General features: G+C 40.4%; 1 protein-coding gene across 7 annotated transcripts in view; it reads right to left on the reverse strand.

The window, feature by feature from the left end:
* TCEANC2 (transcription elongation factor A N-terminal and central domain containing 2) overlaps positions 1-22,665 on the reverse strand; it is a 35,609-nt gene that overhangs the window by 5,765 nt on the left and 7,179 nt on the right. For all 7 annotated transcript variants that reach the window (XM_070509853.1, XM_070509854.1, XM_070509855.1 and 4 more), the window contains exons 3-4: positions 17,791-17,932; positions 2,261-2,454 (exon numbers count right to left, since the gene is read on the reverse strand). In XM_070509853.1, coding sequence (XP_070365954.1) covers positions 2,261-2,454; positions 17,791-17,932 — 336 coding nt within the window. The remainder of the gene's footprint in view (positions 1-2,260; positions 2,455-17,790; positions 17,933-22,665) is intronic.

Consider the following 22,665-nt stretch of genomic DNA (forward strand, 5'->3'; position numbering starts at 1 on the left):
CCCTGGATCAGATGGTTCATCGATCTACCCGAATATGGACATGTTTCAGATGACAATAGGTGCTAAGAGTTAACTCTGTAAAAGTGTTCATATTCTCTGACATGCCAAACTAATAAAAATACTATCAAATGCCGTTTATGCAAGGAAAAGAGATTGATTTTTTTGGCCAAGGAAGATGGTAAGATGCATACTTTTAATTTTTAAAATTTACTCTTTGGGAATAAAACCATTCAACTATGCTTAATCTGATATTTTTTCCAATTACATTGGAAGGCACTAACGAATGTATCACTTTTTTAACTTTGCTTTGTAACACTTGAGTGCTTACCACTTGATGTGCCATTTAAAGGATAATTAATGGATAAACTAAAAGGATAATTACTATGGAGTTTAATATAGCCGGCAAACTGCTCATTAATCCTTACAAGCATAGCTTCGTTATTATCATTTACTTAAAAAGATACCACAGGGAACTGGTATTTACCACCACATTAACTACACATTATATACCCATACACTATGTTTCTGCAATAATTCTGGTTTATTTAAAAAATAAACTTTATTTAAAATATCAAATAGCAAGTTTTGTTGGCTAATCAATACTCTGGAAAATTAGACTTACAACTTTCATATTTTTTTCTCTCTTCCAAGGGCTTAACATTCATATTAAAGCTTCCTTTAGGAAAAGTTAAGCAAACTTATAGCATATTAATTCACTGAACTATCAATAGACATTAAAAATGATAAACATAAAAAAATAAAGATATATACAAAAGGATATACAAAATGACAGTGATATTGATCAAGATTAAAAATACAGCACAAATATAAATAATTGTCAATTTTCTGCAATGTTATTTAAATAATCAATAAAAATATCTTATGGAACATTTGGCATATAATTGGCTCTTAAAAAATCTGGGATAACCATAACTTGCCCAGCATTCATTTAAAGAGCTATAATAATTTACCAAACAGGAAATGTACCAAAACGTTAAGATTATGTCTAGGTGGTAAGTTCAATGGTGATCTTATGTTTCCTTTCTATATTTTTCTTATTTTCTGTCATAACTTTATATTAAAAAACCCAAAACTTCACTTTTAAAAGGTAAATAATACACCACAAGTCCATTTGCCTTTCTTTTGTGGATGCATAATTGAGATAGAAAGGTTAAAATATTTTTTCAGAGAATGCAGTAACAGACCTAGCATTTACGCCAGACTTCTGAATTGCTTCTTTTGTTAATAAATATAAATATTTATTCTTAAAGGATACTTTAATAGGGCTACCCTGAGAATAAGAAAAAATATGCATGTTATATGCCCGATTTTTCCAGAATATTGACTTAGAAGAGTTGTTCGATGATGATTATTATCGTTAATAAGCAAAAATCCTTCTTCTAGCATGTGTACCTCAAACCACTACCATCATCTGAACTTTTAGTTATGAAGATGATAGGGATTGTGTCTAGCCAATTGATTACATGCCCTAAAACTAAAGGTATGAGTGTTGACAAAAAATGGGGAAGTACAGTCTTTTCAATAGATAGCTATGTATTTGCCAGTGATATTCCATAACAGAGTCTATCTCAGAATTTTTGCTTCAGTGGGAAGGGAAAGAATTTTAAATGGGAAGGAACCAGCATTCATTAACTGACTGGTTTTTTTTAAAGATTTTATTTTTCCTTTTTCTCCCCAAGCCCCCTGGTACATAGTTGCATATTTTTCAGTTGTGGGTCCTTCTAGTTGTGGCATGTGGGATGCTGCCTCAGCATGGCTTGAGGAGCAGTGCCATGTCCGCACCCAGGATCTGAAAAGGCGAAACTCTGGGCCACCAAAGAAGAGCGCGCGAATTTAACCACTCGGCCACGGGGCCGACTGGCCCCCATTAACTGACTTCTAATCACCAGGCACTACACTATTCCTCTGTATAAATGGTTCATTTAATCTTTCCAATAATCTTGGGTGGTAGGAGTTATAATCCTCATTTTACACATAAAAAAAATCAAGCCTCAGAAATGTTACGGGATTTGCCTAAGGTATCACAACCAGTACACACTAGAGCCAGGGTTTGAATCCAGGTCTTGCTGGTTCCAAGCCTGCACTCTCTGTCACACTGGCTCCCAGAACGCTTACAAATCCAGAATCCTTGAAAAAACAGAATAAAGCCACAGCACTAAGACTATGAAAGTTCATTATGAAAACATGAGGCTCATTCAACCAAGAGCACATAATACTCACATTCCGACCAGGACATTACCTCTAATTCCAAGGCTTCTGAGAGTAATTTCTGGGCTTTTTTCCGGAATGTCTCGGTTTTGGGATCACTTCGGACTTCAATAGAAGGTCTATCCAAATGTTTTTCAATGAAAGTTCTCCACTCAGTGTAAACTTCTCTGGCAAGACAAGCCACTTCTGAATCTGAGTGTCGACGCATCTTGTTCACAGTGTGACCTGGAACAAGAGAAGAGAAACCAAAGGAAAAACTGTTCCTCTCCTGAAAAGTACAGGACTAGATGGACTGATGAGCGGCACTTAGAAAGTCACTCACATACCTAAGGATATAAAGGCTCTTGTGCAAATGAAGACTCACGTCTCAGAGGCTGAGATAACAAGCAGTCACTGGGGGGAATCAGTGGACTAGCCGATGCAACGAGCGATAAAATAGAAGCAAGATCGACAGACACTTAAAACGGGACAATGAAGGTACCACTCCTTAATCCAAAAACTGGAACAAAACAAAATGAATTAAACATTTATCTTGTCTTTTCAGTACATATTCTATTTCAGGACAAGCAAATAGCCCAATTATTGAATGAATGTTCTTTATTCAGCTAATAAATGTGAAACGATGGACAGAATTTAGAAAGTTTTGTAGCCCATGATGAAATAATTGATTCAGGTGACAGTCATCAGGGGATGAACTCATTTGATGAAAGGTTGATGGGGAAATTTATAGTGGAGGGATGAGCTGTCATCACCTGAACCACTGATCAATCTTAGCATCCTAGGAGTGGGACAATCAGACAGAAGTGGCACTTCACAGCCCAACTCTGAAGCTGTCTTGCACCCTCCTCCCACAGAAAAGATGAACAAGAATCTAACTAGTCATTAAAGTTAACCTCCAGTTCATAGAAAATATGAGAGTCAGAGGGGCGAGTTAAATTACAGTGCAAGGAAAAGACAAATCCAGAAGGTAGGACATTGTACAGGACAACAGACCTGGTTTCTTCAACAGTCAATGGCATCTTCTTAAAAAGGGAGTAAGGTTATGGACTGCTAACAGATTAAAACAGTCTTTTGAGACCAAACTACCAAATGTGATGTGTGATTCAAATCCTGATTGGAACAAATCAACTATTAAAAGATATTTTGTGATAAACAAGGAATATCAATATACACTAGATATTAAAGTATACCAAGGAATTATTATTGATTTTGCTAAGACTGATAATGGCATTGTGGTTATATAAGAAAATATCCATATTTTTTAGAGATGCATACTGAAGTATGTAGAGCTGAAATGACAGGAGATTCTGCTTTAAAATACTTCACTAACAGCATAAAAACACAAAAAAGGGAAAGATGAAGTAAGCGGGACCAAATCCTAATAGTTATTGAATCTGAGTGAAGGGCATATGGGGGTTTGTCTTATTATTCTATTTTTGTCTAAGTTTGAGATTTTCATAATAAAAATGGAAAAAAGAGAAGGGTCAAAAAATATCAATAAGCAGAAGTACTTAGATAAAAATAAATACATAGAAAAGCCAAAGAAATTGACTAAACACTTAAAATTAAAAGTTCCAAAAGTGGAAGATAGATATATTTTTAAGATAGATATATTTTTTAAAAACAATAGCTTTCTTATGTTAGCAATAATCAGTCAGAATACAAGAGGGGAAAACTCCTGCTTAAACAAGTAAAAACCATAAACCACTCAGCAATACCTTAACAAGAGGGGGCGTGCGAGTGTGCCCACGTGCTGTTTGTGTGTGTGCCCATGTCCTTCGTAGCTCTGGAACGCCTCATTCTCCACCTCTATGCCCAGTGCCCTTGCCTTAGGGCATGTCACCTCCAGATGACTCCGACAGCCCCCTGCCCAGCTGCTCTGCCTCAGTCTGGAACACCTTCATGCCATCTGCCACACAGCAGCCAAAGTAGCCTTTGTTTAACTTTATTATTTTCTCTTTTAGAGACCTTTTTCTAAAACATAAATCTGACCATTTCACTCCTCTACTTAAATCTTTCAATCCTATATTCAAACTCTTATCTTGTCACACACCCTTCACAACCTGCCACCCTCCCACCTGCTTTCTAGCCTCGTTTCCAGTTACCATCCCACTGTCATCCTATACTCCAGTTATTTGCAGCTCTTACAACAATTCAATATTTTTTCTCATCTCTTTACTTTTGAACATATACTTCAATGAACATTCTGTCTGCCTGGAATACTCTTTCTTCCCTCCTCATCTGGTTAACTTCCCTTCTGCTTTTAAGACTCAGTTTAGGAGTCCCCTCCTCCAGGAAGTCTTCCTTAACACCCTCAGTCTTGGTTGGTAGCCCTCTTCTGTGCTTCCTTTGCACCTTGTGCTTCTGCTCATAACAATAATTATTATAATTGTAATTATGTGATCAGGTCTCTCTCTTGTCCACCAAAGAGAGCTCCCTGAAGGCAAGAGCTGTGACACATTCATCTCTGTATCTCCAGCAGAGACCATAGAGGCAGGAGGTGGGGTTGGGATAGTGGGTGTTCAGTAACCGTTGGTGGAATGAGAGACCCATAGAATAACACACATTTTTACTAAAACATATAACAGAAAGTCCAAATGAAAGGGGAAAATATACCATGTTATATGATAGAAAGATTAGTACAAAGATGCCAATAAAGAAATTAATTTGTAGATTTAATGTAATCTCAATCAAAAATCTCAATACGCTGTTTTTATTAGAAAACATCCAAATATTTTTGGGCATTTTAGAAATATAAATGAGCAAGAGTAAAACATACTGTTTTGGGAAAGAGGAATTGTGAGGTATAACTAGCCTTATCTTATAAGTTATTAGGACATTCTAAAACAAGAAGAATTAAAACTATATGGACTGGGACCAAAAAAATAGATGGATAGATTAACGGAATAGAAAATGAAGCTCAGAAATAGACCCTATTATAAGTAAAGTTTAATATACAATACAAGAGGCATCACTGAACACAAAGAACTGGAATAGGATTTAAACTTGGGAAAATGGGCAAAACCTTTAGAAACTTTCTCAGATTACGCCAGCTGCATAGCTCAATGCCTGCTCGATTCATCTACTCTCCACTCATTTACTGAAGGCCTACTCTCGAGGCATCTCACTCGGTTCTAGTCATGCAAGGCTGAACAAGAAACTGTCCTGCTTGAAAGGTTCTGTGAAGAGCATCCTGGAGGTAAAAAAGAAACGTAATTTTTTCCACTGTTTTTTTGAGGAAGACTAGCCCTAAGCTAACATCTGCTGCCAATCCTCTTTTTGCTGAGGAAGACTGGCCCTGAGCTCACATCCGTGCCCATCTTCCTCTACTTTATATGTGGGATGCCTACCACAGCATGGCTTGACTAGTGGTGCGTAGGTCTGCATCTGGGATCCGAACTAGTGAACCCCAGGCTGCTGAAGCAGAATGTGCGAACTTAACCGCTGTGCCACCGGGCTGGCCCCAAAAGAAACAATTTTCAAGGGAAGACAAGAGTCTTTAACTTCTCACTCTAACCAATTATCTATGGAGAATTTTTGTCTAGCCTTTCTACTGCCCAGGAGAAGGAGGACATCACCACTCATCACAAGGAGGAGAGGGAGGGGGGAGGAATGCAGAGCACTCGTTAGAAACGTCTCAGGGTGCTTCCTCACTGGCAATGCTTCTGAGGCACACAGCACTTAACAGTTGAAGTCACTACTTGATACTTTCCTTTTCTGGGTGGAATATCCTTGAGATTATTCATTTAGAAAACAATTTTTTGTGCTGTTGGTCACTGTTGTAGATGCTAAAAATAGAAAGATAAATGAGACACTGCAGGACCTCAAAGACCTAAATTCAAGGCACTTTAATACTTTTACTGAGCACCTACTTTATGCCTGGTGCTGAGGGTACAGAGATGAATGAGACACAGTCCCTGGAATTTAACCCACTTCTCCCTGCCAAAGTGTGCAAAGAAGATATGTGTACAAAAATACTCATTGCAAGAGTGTTTGTGGTAGTGAAAAACTAGAAACAACCTATAAGCTCATCATTAAAGGTCCAATTGGTTAAATAAATTATAGTCCATTCAAACAATGAGTACTCTGCAGCCATTAAAGATTGGAATAGCTTTACATGTAGCAACATGGAAAGATTACTTTATCCAGGTTCTCAGAAAAGCAAGCACAGGACGAGCCAATATTTGCTTTTAAAATTACATTTGTGCAAAGACATAAACACATATATTTGTTTATATGCAGAGAAAAAAAGTCTACAGGAATTTTAATGAAATTATTAACAGGGGTCTCCTCTGCAGCAGGACTGTGTCTATCTCCACAGTTCAGCTCACCATCTTGAGGATCGGTTCAGCCTGGGAGCCATGTGAACCTGCTGAACATGCAGGCTGTGCTCTAGCAGAGGGGCACTCAGATTCTTTGGAATAGAGAACCCTCCCTTCATGTGTTCTCCATCTTATCCTTTTCTTTCTCAAAGAAAGGCACTGTTGATCCAGCTTTATATATGAGAAATGAAGACACAAAAGTCCCTCAAACAGAAAGTCCTTCTACTTGTCGAATCCCATGGAACTTCTCCATCCTGACGTTACTTGATCCCTCTGTGGCATCTGACACAGCTGCCTTCTTCCTTCTGAAATACTCTCTTCCACTGCTTTTTGAAATACCACCTGTTACTGGTTCTCCTCATCCTTCTCTCTCTCTTCTACTGGCTGCATACGTCTTGCCCAACCTTTAATTACCTGTGAACCCCAGCTGGGGCACTGTCCTGGGCCTCTTGTCTTCTTTCTCCGCCTGCTTTCCCTGAGTAATCTTACCCACTCCTGTGGTGCAACTTACATCTACAAGCAGATGACTCTCAAACATGCATCTCCAGCCCAAAAGCTCTCACTGAGCACAAGACCCAAATATCCAGTCCCCTACTGGACACCTCCACCTGCTTATTTTGCAAGTACCTCTAACTCAACATTTCTAAAAATGGAAAAATGGAACTTGTTATTATCCCCCTCAGTCCCTCCTCCTGTATTTCTTGTCACCCAATGGCACCACCATTCACTCATCATTTTAGCCTCCTTAGTATTTCTTACACCTTTTCCTTTCCTCTTCACCTCCTTCTCCATCCCCACTGCTGCCCTGATTCAGGTCCCCATCGCCTCTCCACAGGCCTACTGCAATGATTTACAACCAATCTTTGTCCCCGGTCTGGCCTTCTCCAATTCATCCTCTATACTAAAGTCAAAATAACCTTTTTAAAACACAATTTGATTGCATCATTCCCTTACCAAAAGCCCTCCGATGGCTCCCTCCATTGCCGTCAAATTAATTCCTAAGTACAGTATTCAAGTTGTCAATGAGCTGGAGCCTTTTGCCTTACCTCTCACCATGGCACCCTCCTCCCTCCCTCCCTTCACCTCCAGCTCTCCTACCCCATGCCTCCCTGTGCTAAGTTCTAGCCATAGAGAGAGGCTTGCACAACCTTGTTTTGGGTCAGGCTGTCTGGCCATCTTACATTTCTGTGCCTTAGCTCACACTGTTCCCTCTGTCTAGGAGGTTTAAATGCCTACTTTCCCCGCTGAACTGTAAACATCTTGTGGGCAGAACCCCATACCTCACTCCAAGTTATATTCCCAGCTCCCAGCCTAGTGCCCAGCACAGAACAATCAATAAATGTTCGCTGACCTGAATTAAACAGTTAAATAAAAAACCATTTACATTTGCCTTTCAAATTGGGTTAGTACTGACATTTGAATATAGATGCAGTTGACTGCGAAAATCACACAATTACAAACAAAATAACGGAACTATACCGTAAAGAACTGAATCCAAAGGCGCTGGGGAAATGAAAAGTTTTTAATTCTTACCTATTGCTAAAAGTTCTTCCTGCTGATACTCCAGATTTCATATGAATTATCTCATTTAACTTTTACAACTAAACAGTGAATTAAATACTATTATTATATCTCTTTTTACAAATGACAAACTGAATCTCAGCAAAGTAACTTGCCCAAGATCTCACAGGGAGTTAAGTGTGGAAGCCAGGATTTGAACACAAGCAGCCTGACCCCAGAGCCTGTACACTTAACCCCTAATGCCCTGTATTTCTCTGTTATTCGGGACTGCACACAGGGAGTGTTCAATCAAGCTCTGTTGAGAGAACGTGGTTAACCTTCACATTCCCAAGTCCGAAGAGCACAGGTCCTGAGAGGTAGCCAAAGGGCAGAAGGCTCTGACTCTCAGGCCAGGGCAGTGGAATCACTGTTGTTGGCCTGCGGGTGCAGTACATCCTGCAGATTCTCCCAGAGGAGCCCCACCCAGACTGGTCAGCAGGCTCTGCCAACATCAGCAAAACCATCCCAGGAATGGCAGGGCTATAAGGGAGCCCAGGGGATGCAAGATTTGTCAGCAAGAGGGTGAAAGCAGGAAGACTGACAGCAGGAAAGACAGTTGGTCTGAGGCAGGAAAAGAGAAGAGAGGGGTCTAGGGAATCTTCTAGAAAAAACAAGTCAAAATCATAAAGTTTAGATCACAAAGGGAATTTCATGATAACAATAATTAGTTAGCCACTGTGCTGAATGCCCTATATACCTTAACTCATTGAGTCCTCAGGACAGCTGTCTGAGGTAGGCGCTATTATGATTCTCTGTTTTACAGGTAAAGAACCTGAGGAACTAAGAGGCTAAGTACCTTGTGCAGGACATGGCAAGTAAGAGGCAGGGCCAGGCTTCAAACAGAGGCAAGCTGGCTCTAGAGCTTAGGTGTTAACCCTATACCACTGTCTCTGGTGATCATACAGTTCGACCTCCTCCTGATTCAGATGAAAAAAATGAGGCTCCATGACCTTTCCCCAAGGTCACAAGTTGGTCAGTAGCTACATCAAGGAAGCTAATGATCTGCAAAAAGTCATTATTTGCTCCATGAAGTTTATGTTTTGCAGCAAGCAGTGCCACTGGCTGGTCTCATGATCTAGGTCAAGCCCCTGGGTTTAAGGGTAGGGGTTTCTGCATCCCAGCACACTGTTAAGATAAATTCCCTGCAGGAAGCAGGTTTTTGCTCCTTTAACAAACATTACCAAATACTAGGTATGTACCAGGCGCTGTGTGCACCAGGCCCTGTGCTAGACATTGGGACAGAATGTTGAGCAGGCCACAGCTCTGCACTCGAGGAGCTGCAGGGAGGTCTAGGTACAGGAGAAGGCAGCTAAACAAAAACAAACGCACGAAAGTGTTACAGGTCCGGGACAGTACTGAAGGCGGAACACCAGGGAGGACCCAAAGGACAGAGGAGTCAACTCGGCTGGCAATTCTTGTCCTGAGTCTTCACAATGACTCAAGGAGACATGACTCACACAAGCAGAGTGGACAACAGCATAGAACCTGAAAGAGCCTGGCATAATTCGAGGGCTGTGGTTGACAAAATAATGGTCCCCAAAGATACCCATGCCCTAATCCTCAGAGCCTGTGAATATGTTACCTCATGTGGAAAAGGAACTTTGCAGATGTGATCAAGCTTAAGGATCCCGAGACGGGGAGATCAGCCTGGATTATCTGGGTGAACCCAATCTAATCACATGAGTTCTTAAAGGTAGCAGAGACAGAAGCGTGGGTCCGAGAGATGAGGTGTGAGAAGAATTTGACCCACCAGTGCTAGTTCTGAAGATGGAGGAAGGAACCACAAGCCATGGAATGTAGGTGGCTTCTGGAAACTGAAAAAGGCAAGGGAACAGATTCTCCCCTAAGTATCCAGAAAGGAATGTAGCCCTGCCAACACCTTGATTTTATTTTATTTTATTTTATTTTTTCTGCTTTATCTCCCCAAACCCCCCCTGTACACTGTTGTATATCTTAGTTGCAGGTCCTTCTAGTTGTGGGATGTGGGACGCCACCTCAACGTGGCCTGACGAGTGGTGCCATGTTCACGTCCAGGATCCGAACCCTGGGCCGCCGCAGCAGAGCGCGAGAACTGAATCACTCGGCCACAGAACTGGCCCCCAACACCTTGATTTTAGTTCCTTGAGACCCATACCAAACTTCTGACCTACCAAACCAAAAGATAATAAATCTGTGTTGTTTTAAACCACTAATTTTGCAGCAATTTGTTACGGCCTTATTCCTAGAAAATAATACAGGAGCTTATAAGTAGTCCAGGATTACTGAAGCAATGGGAAGCTGTGGGACAACCTGAGAACAGAAGGCCACTTGAAAGGTCTTTGCCACTAACTTATTCCATGACCTTGGGCAAGCCATTCATTCACTCACTCACTAACTCATGCATTCATTCAACAAACATTTTTAGCTTCACATAGAAGATTATGTTTTATCCGGGTTTGGAAGGACAAGCAAGAGCTTGCCATGGACAAAGGTGCATCTTTAGGTTTCAGGAGGTGGCACGACAAGGTATAAGAACATCTTAGCTTTGCTGTTTATTATCTAGTTTTCTGACCTGGGGCAAGTTACTTCAAACTCTCTAGGGGTCAGCTTGGTGGTGTAGCAGTTAAGTTTGCACACCCTGCACTGGTGGCCCGGAGTTAGCTGATTCGGATCCCGGGCACAGACCTAGCACCACTCATCAAGCCATGCTATGGAGGCACTCCACATATAAAGTAGAGGAAGATGGGCACTGATGTCAGCTCAGAGCCAGTCTTCTTCAACAAAAAGAAGAGGATTGGCAGCGGATGTTAGCTCAGGGCTAATCTTCCTCAAAAAATACATATATAAATAAAAAATAAGAAAATAAAATAAAATCTCCAAAAAAACCCCTCTCTAAGCCTCAGTTTCACAGTTGTAAAATGGAGAAGTTAATAACATTTACCTTACAGAATTGTCATATGGATCAAATGAATTCATAGATGTGAAAACACTTTGTAAGTATATGGTTTTTTGTAGTTGTTAATGAATCATAAATGAAAACACATCTCTGAAACCAGATCAATATGACTGACATAAAACTGTCCCCGGAAAATTCACATCTACAGTATTGCAGAAGTGGAGGACGCTTGCTTACCAGCGCGAGAGGGCAAGGCCTCACTCCACTGCCTCATCAGTCCTTCACTCCCTGGTCCTTGGCCACTGGTTTCCTTTACAATGAAGGTATCCAGTCACAGGGGTCCCATTAAGTGCCAGGTCTGAAGGCTTTTGCCCAGCTGGCCCTCAACTTCCCAGGCCACTGGGAACAGTGAGGCCACTCATTTGCCCTGCTTCTTAAAGCAGTCTCCTCCTTGGCCCGCATGTCACTGTGCTGCCCTGGCTCTCTTCCTCTCTCTCATTACACTCCCTCTGCCTCGTCACTGGCTCCTCTTCCTCCTCCCACTTCCCCACCATGGATATTCTCCCAAGTTCAATCCTTCAGCTCTTAATCTTTTCTTTCACTCAGAGAATTCATCCACTTAAGTGATTTTACGTGAAGGCTTCCAGGCAAATAACTTCCAAATATGTATTTTTAGTCTAAATCTCTCACTTGAGCTTCAATCCTACATCTCTAACTGCCTGCTGGACATTTCCACGCAAAGAGTTTATGTCAGAGTAAAACAATAGGGATGTTAACAAAAATGAGAATATTAGGAGAAAACTCACATTTCAGGTACACAAGAAAAGGCACTAAATTCTCATTTGAAAGAGTGAGCTTGAGCAGATGGCAGAACCCACAGAGATGGTCCAATAACAGAAAGACACATATGGCTGGGGTCCAGGGCACAATGGCAGTCTGCTAACCGAGAAAGAACACTGCCCCAGGAGACCCGGGTCCCCATTAGATCTCCGGTGCTACGTCACTATGTGGCCCTGGGTAAGTCACTTCATCTCTCTAGGTCTGAGTTTCCTCGTTTATAAATTGAGGTAGCTAAGTGGATTTAAAAGCATTATGACATTGACATTTATAAAACTCAGAAACAGATAACAAAAGTTATAAGATCTCAAAAGCAGTGGACAAAGAACACAAACAATTCACACAAAAAGGACAAAGGACCAATAAACACATAGAAAACAATTCATTCTATGGAGCAAATGAAAACAAGATGCTATTTTTACCTATTAAATCAGTAAGATTTTTTAAAAACGGTAGGGATGTAAATTAGAACAACATTTCTAAAAATCTAAGATTCAAAAATGGATCAAGACAGGAGATGCATACCCAAGGGCTGTGTCAATTAAGGCCTCAGGTTGGAGAAGTGGACAAGCTCTCTAGCTAAGTGCTCTAAAGCAGCAGCCAAAGACTGAGCTCTGAGCTTTATGGAAAGGCATCCCCTGTTAGGGGACAGGAGACAAAGACTGAAGAAACAGAAGAAGGCAAGAAACAGCAATGCAGAAAGTTAGAAAGAGTGATGGAAAAATCATGTTTGAGTCTGTCATTTTCATTCATTTGATGAATATATCCAGAGCTCCTGCTATGTGCCACACTAATGCTTGAAGTGCACTGGTGAATAAAATATATTGCTTGGTCCTGCTGGCAAAGAGTTACTGTTTAGTAAATAAAAAATAAAGAAGTAAATAATAAGTAATTACAAACTCAGATAAGGGTTATGGAGGAAACAAACATCTAGATAAAGAATTGGCAACAAGTTCAGTGTCATTTATTTTGACAGAAAAGAGAGTAAACCAATGGTCTCAAATTCATGGTTCTGGGAAGATGAGAACTGAGACAAGACTATTGGATTTGGATAGAATGAAATCACTCATGTCCTGAGAGAGCACAGTAGGTATGGGAAAAGCCAGCATGGAAAGGGTTTAATGAAGGAGTAGGGGGGCAGAAAGGGGAGCTGTGATTATCAATCGTTTTTAAAGGAATCTGGCTATAAAAAGAGGAAGAGAGACAAGGTGTCTGGGAGAGATGGCAGACAAGTAAAGCAGAAGGTCTGAGTGTGTCTGAAGGCAGAAAGAGCAGACGGAGAGGGAAAGGTGAACAAAGTGAGAGGCATCTTGGCGCCCTCACCTCCATCGTCAATCCTTGCTTGGTCTGGTCCATTCTTCCTGATAAGGTCTCTCCACAAACCTGTCACTCAACAGGTTAGTTTTCTCCTGTTTTAAAAATCAGAACTTTCTTCAACCACACATTCCCTCTCTGATGTTGCCACCTCTCTCTTTTCTTTCAACACCAAACTTGTTGAAAGAGTTATCTATTTTCAGTTTCATTTCCTTACCTCCTCCTCACTCCTCAAACTTCTGTCCCTAACCTTGCCTTTGAAACTGTCCTTACCAAAATCATTAATGGCCTTACTTTGCAAAATCCAATGTGGAATTTTCAGAATTGGCTTTTTTGGCCCTTTGACAACAACGGACACTGCTGACCAGTTCCCCCTTGGAAACGTCCTTCCCATTCCATGGCAGCATTCTCTCCTGTTTCCTTTCTGTTTCTCTGGTCACACCTTCTCAGTCTCCTTCTACAAGTCTCTTAAATATTGGTGTGCTTCAGGATTTGGGACTCGGCTTTTTGCTTTTTTTATATACTCTCCCTGGGTAAGCTTATCTATTTCCATTGCCTCAACTTCTAACTATATGCTAACAATGACTCTCAAGTATCTATTTGGTCTCTCCTTAGCTTCAGCCTTGTACATCCAACATCCTTTGGACATTTCCTCTTGCATGTTCCAGAGTATGTCAAACACAGTAAGTCTAAAACTGAAGTTAGTCTTCCCTCTACCTCCAAACCTGCTGGTCCCTATCTTAATGAGAAGTACTGCCATCCATCTACTTGGGCATATCAGAAACCTGTGCCTCAGCCTTTACTCCTTTATCTTCATTTCCAACATCCAATCAATGTCTAGGTTGGATTTTACTCCTTTTATGCCTCTTGATTCCAACCACATTTCTCCATCCCCATGATGACTATCCCATCCAGGCCACCTTTATTTCTCATCCAGATGTTTTAATAGATTCCTAACTGGGCTTCCTACCTGTAGGTTTGCTTCTCTCCAACACTGTTCCCACATGGCAAAAGGACAGATTTTTCTAAAATGCAAATCTGAATGTGTCACTCCTCTCTTCAAAAGTCTTCAATAACAACCACTTACTATCTTCAGGATCTCAGGCTTTATGGTAGACTAAAGTCACCTTTTCTCTGCAATATAACTAGATTCTGGACAAAAGTCACCTCGTTTCCTCCTCCAAAAAAGTAAGCAGAGGCTGAAGGGGTGGGGTTATCCTAAGAGGCGATGTTGAGAGCTGCACTGCTGAAAGACTTAGCTTTGGCCAGTGGTGATGTGGCAGAGTTAATCCTGGGACTCTGATCCTGAGCTGGGATCCCTGAGAGGGGTGCTAAGATATTCCAGGTCAGAAGTGGCCCTTCACTATTGGCAGAAACAAAAAAATAAGCTAATCGCCTCTAGAGGGAAGCTTCTCCAATTTAGCCCCACAGAATTCCCATAAATTGAAATAAAATAATGAGCTCACAACTAAAAGTCAACAAGCACACGGGAAGGCAAGCACCATGAGAGTCAGCAGAAACAATAAACAACAGAGTTAAATCCCCAAAGACTACAACCATTAGAACAGCCAGATAAAGAATACAGAAGAACTAAACACTAAACGTTTAAGGAAATAGAAGGTATCATCACAAGAATATACAAAAAATATTTAAGAGACAGATTTAGGGGAAAAAAGGAAATGTAAAAAACGTAAAACAGTTTTTGAAATAAAGAACTCAAAGAACAGGTTAAAAAGCAGATTAGAGTCAGACAAAGAGAGAATTAGTCACTTGGAAGATATGTATCTGAAGAAATTGTCCAGAATTCTGCAAGAGACAAACAGGCAAAATTATGACACACAAGCTAAGAGGTATGGAAAATAACATGTCTAACATACTTCTAATTGTAGAATCCCAAAACAAAGGAAAAGAGAGATGAAAGAGAGGCATTTTTTAAGAGATAATAGCTGTATAATTTCTACAAATGAACATCAATCTGCAGATCCAGGAAGCATAATATATCTAGATTAAATCAAAAGAAACACATACTATGGCAGCCAGTCTACAAGATAGCCCCCAGTGATCCTCACCTCTTGGTATTCATAACCCTGTGTGGCTGCCTCCCAAACTGTACCAGGATTTGTCTGTGTGATCACCAGAATATGAGAGAAGTGACAGCACATCACTTCCAAGATTAGGTTATAAAAGACACTATGACTTCCATCTTGGTTGTTCTCTCTTGGGTCACTTGTTCTGGGGAAAGTAAGCTGTCGTGTCATGAGCAGCCGTAAGGAGAGGCCCTCATGATGAGAAACTGAGGCAATCCCATGAGTGAGCCATTTTGAGCCCTGGTCAAGCTTTCAGATGATTGAAACCCCAGCCAACAGTTTGACTGCAACCTCTTAAGAGACTGTGAGCCAGAACCACCCAGATAAGCAGATCCCAGAGTCCTGACTCTCGGAAACACTGTGTGAGACACCAAATACTTAAGCTGCTAAATATTAGGGTAATTTTTACACAGGGATAGATAACTAATACACAAGCTAAGACAAAACAATTATGAATGGCTCACAAAAAGCCTTCTCCATCTTGTCCAGACGGCTTCTCCAGCTTCACTTCTTGCTACACTCTCTCCAGCTGATTACATTTCAAACACACCAAACTTTTAGTTTCTGGAATGCATCATGTTCTCTCCCACCTCCAGCCCTCTGTATGGCTCACATGATGCACCTCCTGCCTGATAATTCAATACCTTCCCTTCCCTTCTCCTCCCAATGCATATAGTCCTTTGGCTAACTTCTCCCCATCATCAGAGCACTCATCACATTGTATGACAAAGTCTTGTTAAACTGTATGTCCTTCCATTAGACAGCAGGCTCCAAAAAGGCGGGGACAATATCTGTCTCCTTCATTATTGTGCCAGCACAGTTCCTGGCACAAAGAAGGTACTCAGTAAATATTTGTCCCTTACAGCCCACAGGATAGGCACAGGCAGGAGGCTAAAAGTGGAAGAATGTAAACATTCTCAGGCAATGATCCAAATGAATCTTCAGTCTAGCAAGTGACAGAAGTACAAAGGAACCACGAAACCCCTATATTCCACACAACTTCAGGTTTAGGGAAGGCTGGGGTAGGGTCAAGACTCAAAAGTTGGAAGGTTTCCAGCTTCTCCTAAGTCAAGCCCCATTGTTCTGGTTTCATTATGATCCTTGAATTGAAATCTATGGACATCAGATACACCCATTTTTAAAAGCATACTTACAGTTGTACCCAAAGGAGAAATAGAAATGATTTTTTTTTTAATTATCATCTGTTTTCTATTTGTAGGACAAGTCCAACCCATTATGTTGATATTTAAGATCTGATCATAAATAGTATTTGTAGTGTGTGCCTAAATAGGAACATATACATACACATATGTACAGATATACACGTCATAAAATATTAATCACTAGTACCCTCTACTGGTGGAAATACCTTATGGGCTCATATGAATGGTCTTATTGCCCTCTAGTGACCACAGCCTATAAAAAGAAAAATCCAGCAGCAGATGGGAGAATCTCCTTGGCTATAATGATAGGGTTTTATGTTCTTTAAGCATCTAATTTTCTCAGATTCTGGTTTATATTACAGGGGTGCAACTCTCAAAACTCTTGGGGGGCCCTCTGGGGATTTCACACAGCTCTTGCCAGCTGTTAGCGCCAGTCTGAAGCTGCTCTCTCTCCTGCTTCTCATGAACGAGAGGTCAAGGGGAGGCAGAGAAGGCAATGGCTGCCCTAGCGAGGGCAAGAACACCAGCTGTGAATGACTACCCTGGACTCCCTGGGGAGCTGGGGAGCAGCATGAGGAACACATGTTGGCCCTTCCTTGCATACTATTCACAGTTGTACTGTACTAAAATGGCAATTCAACGTAGTCCCTGACTTACCTTTTAAATATCTCCAATGCCATAATAAATGATGGAGTGGCAAACGCTGCTATCATGTTGTTTTTATAAACCACACTTAGCAAGTTATTTCCACTCAGGACAGAAAAGCCAAGTCTCTTTCAAGATTTAACTGAAACGTCCTCTCCTATAAAGCCTTTTCTGAATTTCCCAGATGTAAGTGCCTGCTCTGTCCTTTGTGCTGGCATATTCCTTGTACAGATCAAAATGATACCCAGAACATTATTTATATGTTTTTATTTATAACCTATAAAATTTTAACTGCTCTCAATTGCCTACATGTTTGTGTCTTCACCAAACCCTAAGTTCCTTGAGGTCACAACCCAAATCTTATTCATTTCTGCACACCCAGCATCAAGCACACTCAAAATGTTACCCCTAGATCACTGCTGGTTACTAGTTCATGAGGTAAGTACAGAAACTGAAGTAAGCATTTGGAAACTTTTATAGCAATTTGACAGAGTAATTCTATATCTGTCAAATCTAATAAAAAAAAAGTGGGGCTTGTATTTCATATATTTTAATTTCATTTTTCTGGTAATTTTTATTACATATTATGAAAGTACTGGTCAGCAACCAATGGAGAATTTTTTAAACAATGGTCCTCCACCACAGGTACTTTGAGATCACTGACATGACAGACAACTTAATGTTTGAGGGAGGGAAAGATGGAAGAAGGAAGGAGACAAAAACATAAGCACTTTGTATAAAATTCAGAAGCAACATACCTATCCTGGTTGATTTTAACACTTCCCTGGAGGGTATTTTCTTCTTTAATTCTCGTAAGGCTTCAACTAGATTTTCTTTGCTTTGATCAGGAAGCTCCAACATAGTTTTCCATCTTTTTATGTCTTCGATAACCACAACTCTCTGGGAAAAACAAAAGTCATTTGGAAAATGGAACATTTTCATTAGAAAGACCTCTGCCTCCACCTGAGCTAATGGGGCTCCTATTGACATATGAATTATTGATTATGACCTGAACCAAAGCACAGTGTGTGTGATAGCCCCAAATGATGGGTAATTGCTTAAAAGCAGATCCTGCTTACTGCAAATCAGAAGAGAGTTACGTCTATTAGGAAAAGTGCAAGTTTTAATCTTACCATGTCAGACACCACTGGGCACTTAGCAGTGAGAGGCAACAAGGATAAGAAGAGAAGAAAAATGATACCGAGGTGAATCAACCCTATAGCTCACTTAAGTGTCTTAATGCATAGGCGAGGACAGAGAGGAGGAAAGTCATAAAGACATTTATGTTCACAATAAAAGGCACACTTCGACAGCTCCCCAATTCCTAGATGATAAAACTCAAACTCTTTTCTGTTTGAAGAATTTTTTAAAAATTCAAACACGTCAAAAGGTACAGAGTAACTCACTATTTAAAACAAAAAGAAGTTAACATTTTGCCATTTCACATAAAATAACAAAACACTGTAAAGTTTAAGTCGCCTTACACCCTTCACCAAACTCTCCCTCTCCCATTCCTAGAAGAAATTACCATCTTAAAGTTGATACGCATCTTTCCATTAAGGGTAAAATGTTAATGATTAAGGAATCTGGGTGAAGCGGATGGAGAAGCTCTTTGTACTGTGTTGTAACTTTTTTTGTAGTTTTGAAATTACTTCAATTAACAATTTTTTTAAAAAGTAAACTTGGAAACAAAATAATAAACTTGCTTTTATAATTACAAAATCTTGTCTTGGATGATTATTACCCTGGGGAGGAGGGCCCGGTTAGGGACTGGAATGGGGCACAGGGGGCTTCTGGGATTCTGGTAATGTTCTATTTCTTGATATGGATACTGGTGACACAGGTACGTTCACTCTGTGAAAATCTGTCAAGATGTACACTCGTGATTTGTCCACTTTTCTATATGCATGGGATAGTTCAATAAAAAGTAACCAAAAAAAAAGTCTCAACCCCCTCCCCTCGCTGGGGTCTGCTTCCAGCCTAGCAGCCCCTGGTACGAGAAGGGGGTAGATGTCTGATTCCTCCATTTCCTCATCTTTGCTTCTCATCCTCCCCCATCTGCTTGTTTGCTTTGGTCCCTGACCCTGCCAGGTTGGAAGCTGGGAAAAGACGGCAAGGTAAGGGACAGGAAAAGCCTCACCTTCTGTTGCGATACTATACAAATCGGGTTTGAGTGCTCTCTAGACTTGGCAGATATGTAAAGTCGACTCCTTTTCTCTCATGAGTTGCTTTTCTGTTCCTTGGAGAGCTCCCACTGTTGAGATCTCACCTGCAATTCCCAGAACGTGGGCAATGCCTCTTCCAGCCAGCTGCTTACAAGTCCACCCTAAGGTTTTCGGCAACCCATTTCACAGACTCTCTCTGCAGGGGTCCCGTTACCCTTCCAAGGATCCTAGTGAATCTAGCCCCTTTAACTCAACTCCAGACCAGCCAGCATTTTCTCTGATATGCCCACATCTCTGCCCTGAAAAATTCTGAGGGTAACTGTCTTCCTCATGCAGCTACTTCTCCTCCTGGCATCCGTCGGCCACTCTTTCTGTTTTTAGACTTTTCCAGGCACAGGTCTGGTCTCTCTGTCCACCAACTCCAGGAACTGAGGTCACATTCTCCAAGTGAAAATACTAGCCCTCCCACCTTATCCAAAGGAATTCTCTCTCCTTTCTTCCTTTAACTTCACCCTTCTTTATAGCCTAAGGTAGGTAATAGGTTCGGGATTCCTCAACAGGTCTTTCATGCACTGCCCTCACAAGTTCTGACAGATCATCGAGAATCTCAGTTAGGAGCATTTGATACCTATTGCTTTGTTCCCAGCCTTTAGCGGCCTTAGCCAAAATTGAGACAAAGTGTTTTTTTATGATCTGTTACAATACCAAACAGTATTATTAATGTTAAATGGTATGAAAAATAAATAAATGAACCCAGGTAAGGGGATATTTTCAATTGGAAGAGGGTGTAAATTATAAATATCATATCATTTGCAACTTGCTTTTTACACTCAATATGTTTTCTTAATTTATTCATACTGATATGTACAAACCCAGTTCATCCACTACAATAGTACTGGATAGTATTCCATTATTTTTATATACAGAAGTCTTAGAATTTTTAAATCAATTCCCCTAATGGATATTTAGGGTTCCCCTACCTCAATATTTTTTCAGTTATAAACATTGCTTCAATGAACTCCTGCCTATGACATATTCATATATTGTCTTCCATCCCTTTACTTCCAACTATTCTGGGTCATTATGCTTTAAATAGCCTATGGCTGCTTTATTTTGCACTCCCTCTCCCATTCAATCTGAGAATTTCTATCTTTTAAAAGGCATGTTTAATCAATTTGCATTTTTTATGATTACTAATATAACTGGAAATACTTTTTTTTTTGCTTCTTTTTATTCTCCTTTCTTACTTTCTGTTTAACAGCCTGAGTTTTCTTTAGCTTTGTTTTTTATTTATGGTTTGGAAGTCATACATTCAAGTTCTATCACTTTAGTGTTCACCATAACAATTTTTAAGATGTATGCTCAATGAAATCTATACCACTATTCTCCTCTAGAGCCTCTACTCAGAAACCCGTATTAGAAATACACATGGCTTCTTTGTCCATCCTTAATGTCTCTTAACTACTCTTTCATGTTTCTCTTTTTCTCTGTGATGCATTCTAAGTGATTTCCTCACATCCAGCTTCCACTTCACTACTTCTCTCTGTAGCTATGGTTTGTCTACTTTTAACCCGTTCAATGTGTTTCTGCATCAACAAATACATTTTCTCATTGGACAAGTTCTGTTTTTGTTTTTTCCTCTAAAGCTGTCCTGTTTTCTCTTCATACCATCCTGTTCTTTTCTTATAGTTTCTATTCCTGCTTTATCTCTGTGAACATTTTGAACATATTTAAGGTCTCTTTCAGATTGTTCTCTTATCTCTACTGTTTGGGGTAGAAATCCTATTACTTATATCTATCTGCTCATTCTCCCTCCTGGTAATTCATCTTCTTGTAGAGCTTGTAATTTTTGACCATGAGCTCATCTTTAACGGAGACTGTCTTCCACGAGAATCCTGTGTGCCCTAGGTTGTGAGGTGTCTTAACAGGGAAATGTCACATTTGCCTTTGCCAAAGTCTCCAGATTTCTCTAGTCCCGACCCAGTTTTTATGTCAATTTTTTCAGCTTTGCCAATACTGTGAATTAAAAAGAAAAAAAATATATATATATATATATGTACCTCTATGCATAGTAATAAATGTGGACTTCTAATTTATTAGAGTCAACTCATTTTCCATGCAAAACCCTGAGAAGATTACAATCTTCATGCTGTTTCCTTGGACTAGTTGATGGTATTTTTCTAGCTCCTTTTTCACAAGCACAGTATTCCTGTTTTGGCTCCCAGCTTCATACGGGGGTTATTAGCCTGAGGCCTTATCTTCAGTGCCCACACTGGCCCTAAAATCCCAAACCCTAAGCACTGTATCTGGTTCCCATAGAACCATTCAGCTTCAGCTCCTACTTATAGCTCTGGGTTTGGATTTCCTCTCTTATTATAGCACCTGAGGATTTCTCTTTCTTGCTTTCAAGCTCAGCTCTGTATTGGAGACTTTTTATCCAGCATTTCTACCTAGTTGGAATGAGGTTAGGGGTTCCAAATCAGATCATTCCAGCATCTGGAACTACAGAAGCCCAAACTCTGCAGCATGGCATAAAAGGCCTTACACGACTTGGCTCCTGACACCCTTTTCAGTCTCATCATTTGCTCCAGATACCCCAAACTACTTGAAGCTGCCTAAATGCATCACAGTCCTTCACGATCTCTGCCTGATATGCTCTTTCTTTGCCCCAACCACAAGATAAACACCTACTTATTTTTTAAGACTCTCTTCCAGCATCACCTCCTCTACAAAGCCTTTCTTGCCTCTCTCCTACCATATTTGACCACACTCCCTTTTGGGTCCCCCTGTAATCTGTATAGACTTCTACTACTGCATCTGTACTTTCTGTGTATACTTATCTCAAGGCTGTCTTCCCACTAGACTATGAGCAACTTGAGGGCAGGAACAATTTCCCATTTGTCTCTCTATCCTCAGTGCACAGTAGGTGTAATTGAACAAAGCCATTTCTACCCTCAAGAACTAAGTACAGTTCAGTTTTCAGATCTGAAATTTTAGAGCAGAAGTAGAAAAATATAGCAATCAGTTCCAGAGCAGAAGAATTCCATGTACATCAAAGAATGTTTCCTTATTTCTGTCCAAATATGGGCCCCAAAACAGGTATTTCAAGTTCTTATCTGAGTTATTTAGAGGACCAAGGGAAGTGGATATGAAATATCAATGGGAAAGCAAAAATGAGTAGTGGAACAGTAATCTCCACAAAGAGGATGTGCTCTCCAGTCTACCATCTGGTGTTACAGTTGTGGATGGCTGAAACACCAGGCTTGACAAAACCAATTAGGGAAAATGATTCGCTCATAAGCAATCATGTGGGCACCATTCCACTGGTGAGGGCAAGGGATAAGACATTGGCTAGTCAATCCTACCAAGGGAGAAAAGGTTTATGGAGCATTCTAAAGTGCTGAAACTAAAAGAATTAGCATAGTACAGAATCTTTTAATAAAAAAAAAAATCTCCCATTGCAACCAA

The sequence above is a fragment of the Equus asinus genome, chromosome 5, assembly GCF_041296235.1.
Source record: "Equus asinus isolate D_3611 breed Donkey chromosome 5, EquAss-T2T_v2, whole genome shotgun sequence".
In the NCBI taxonomy this organism is placed as follows: domain Eukaryota; kingdom Metazoa; phylum Chordata; class Mammalia; order Perissodactyla; family Equidae; genus Equus; species Equus asinus.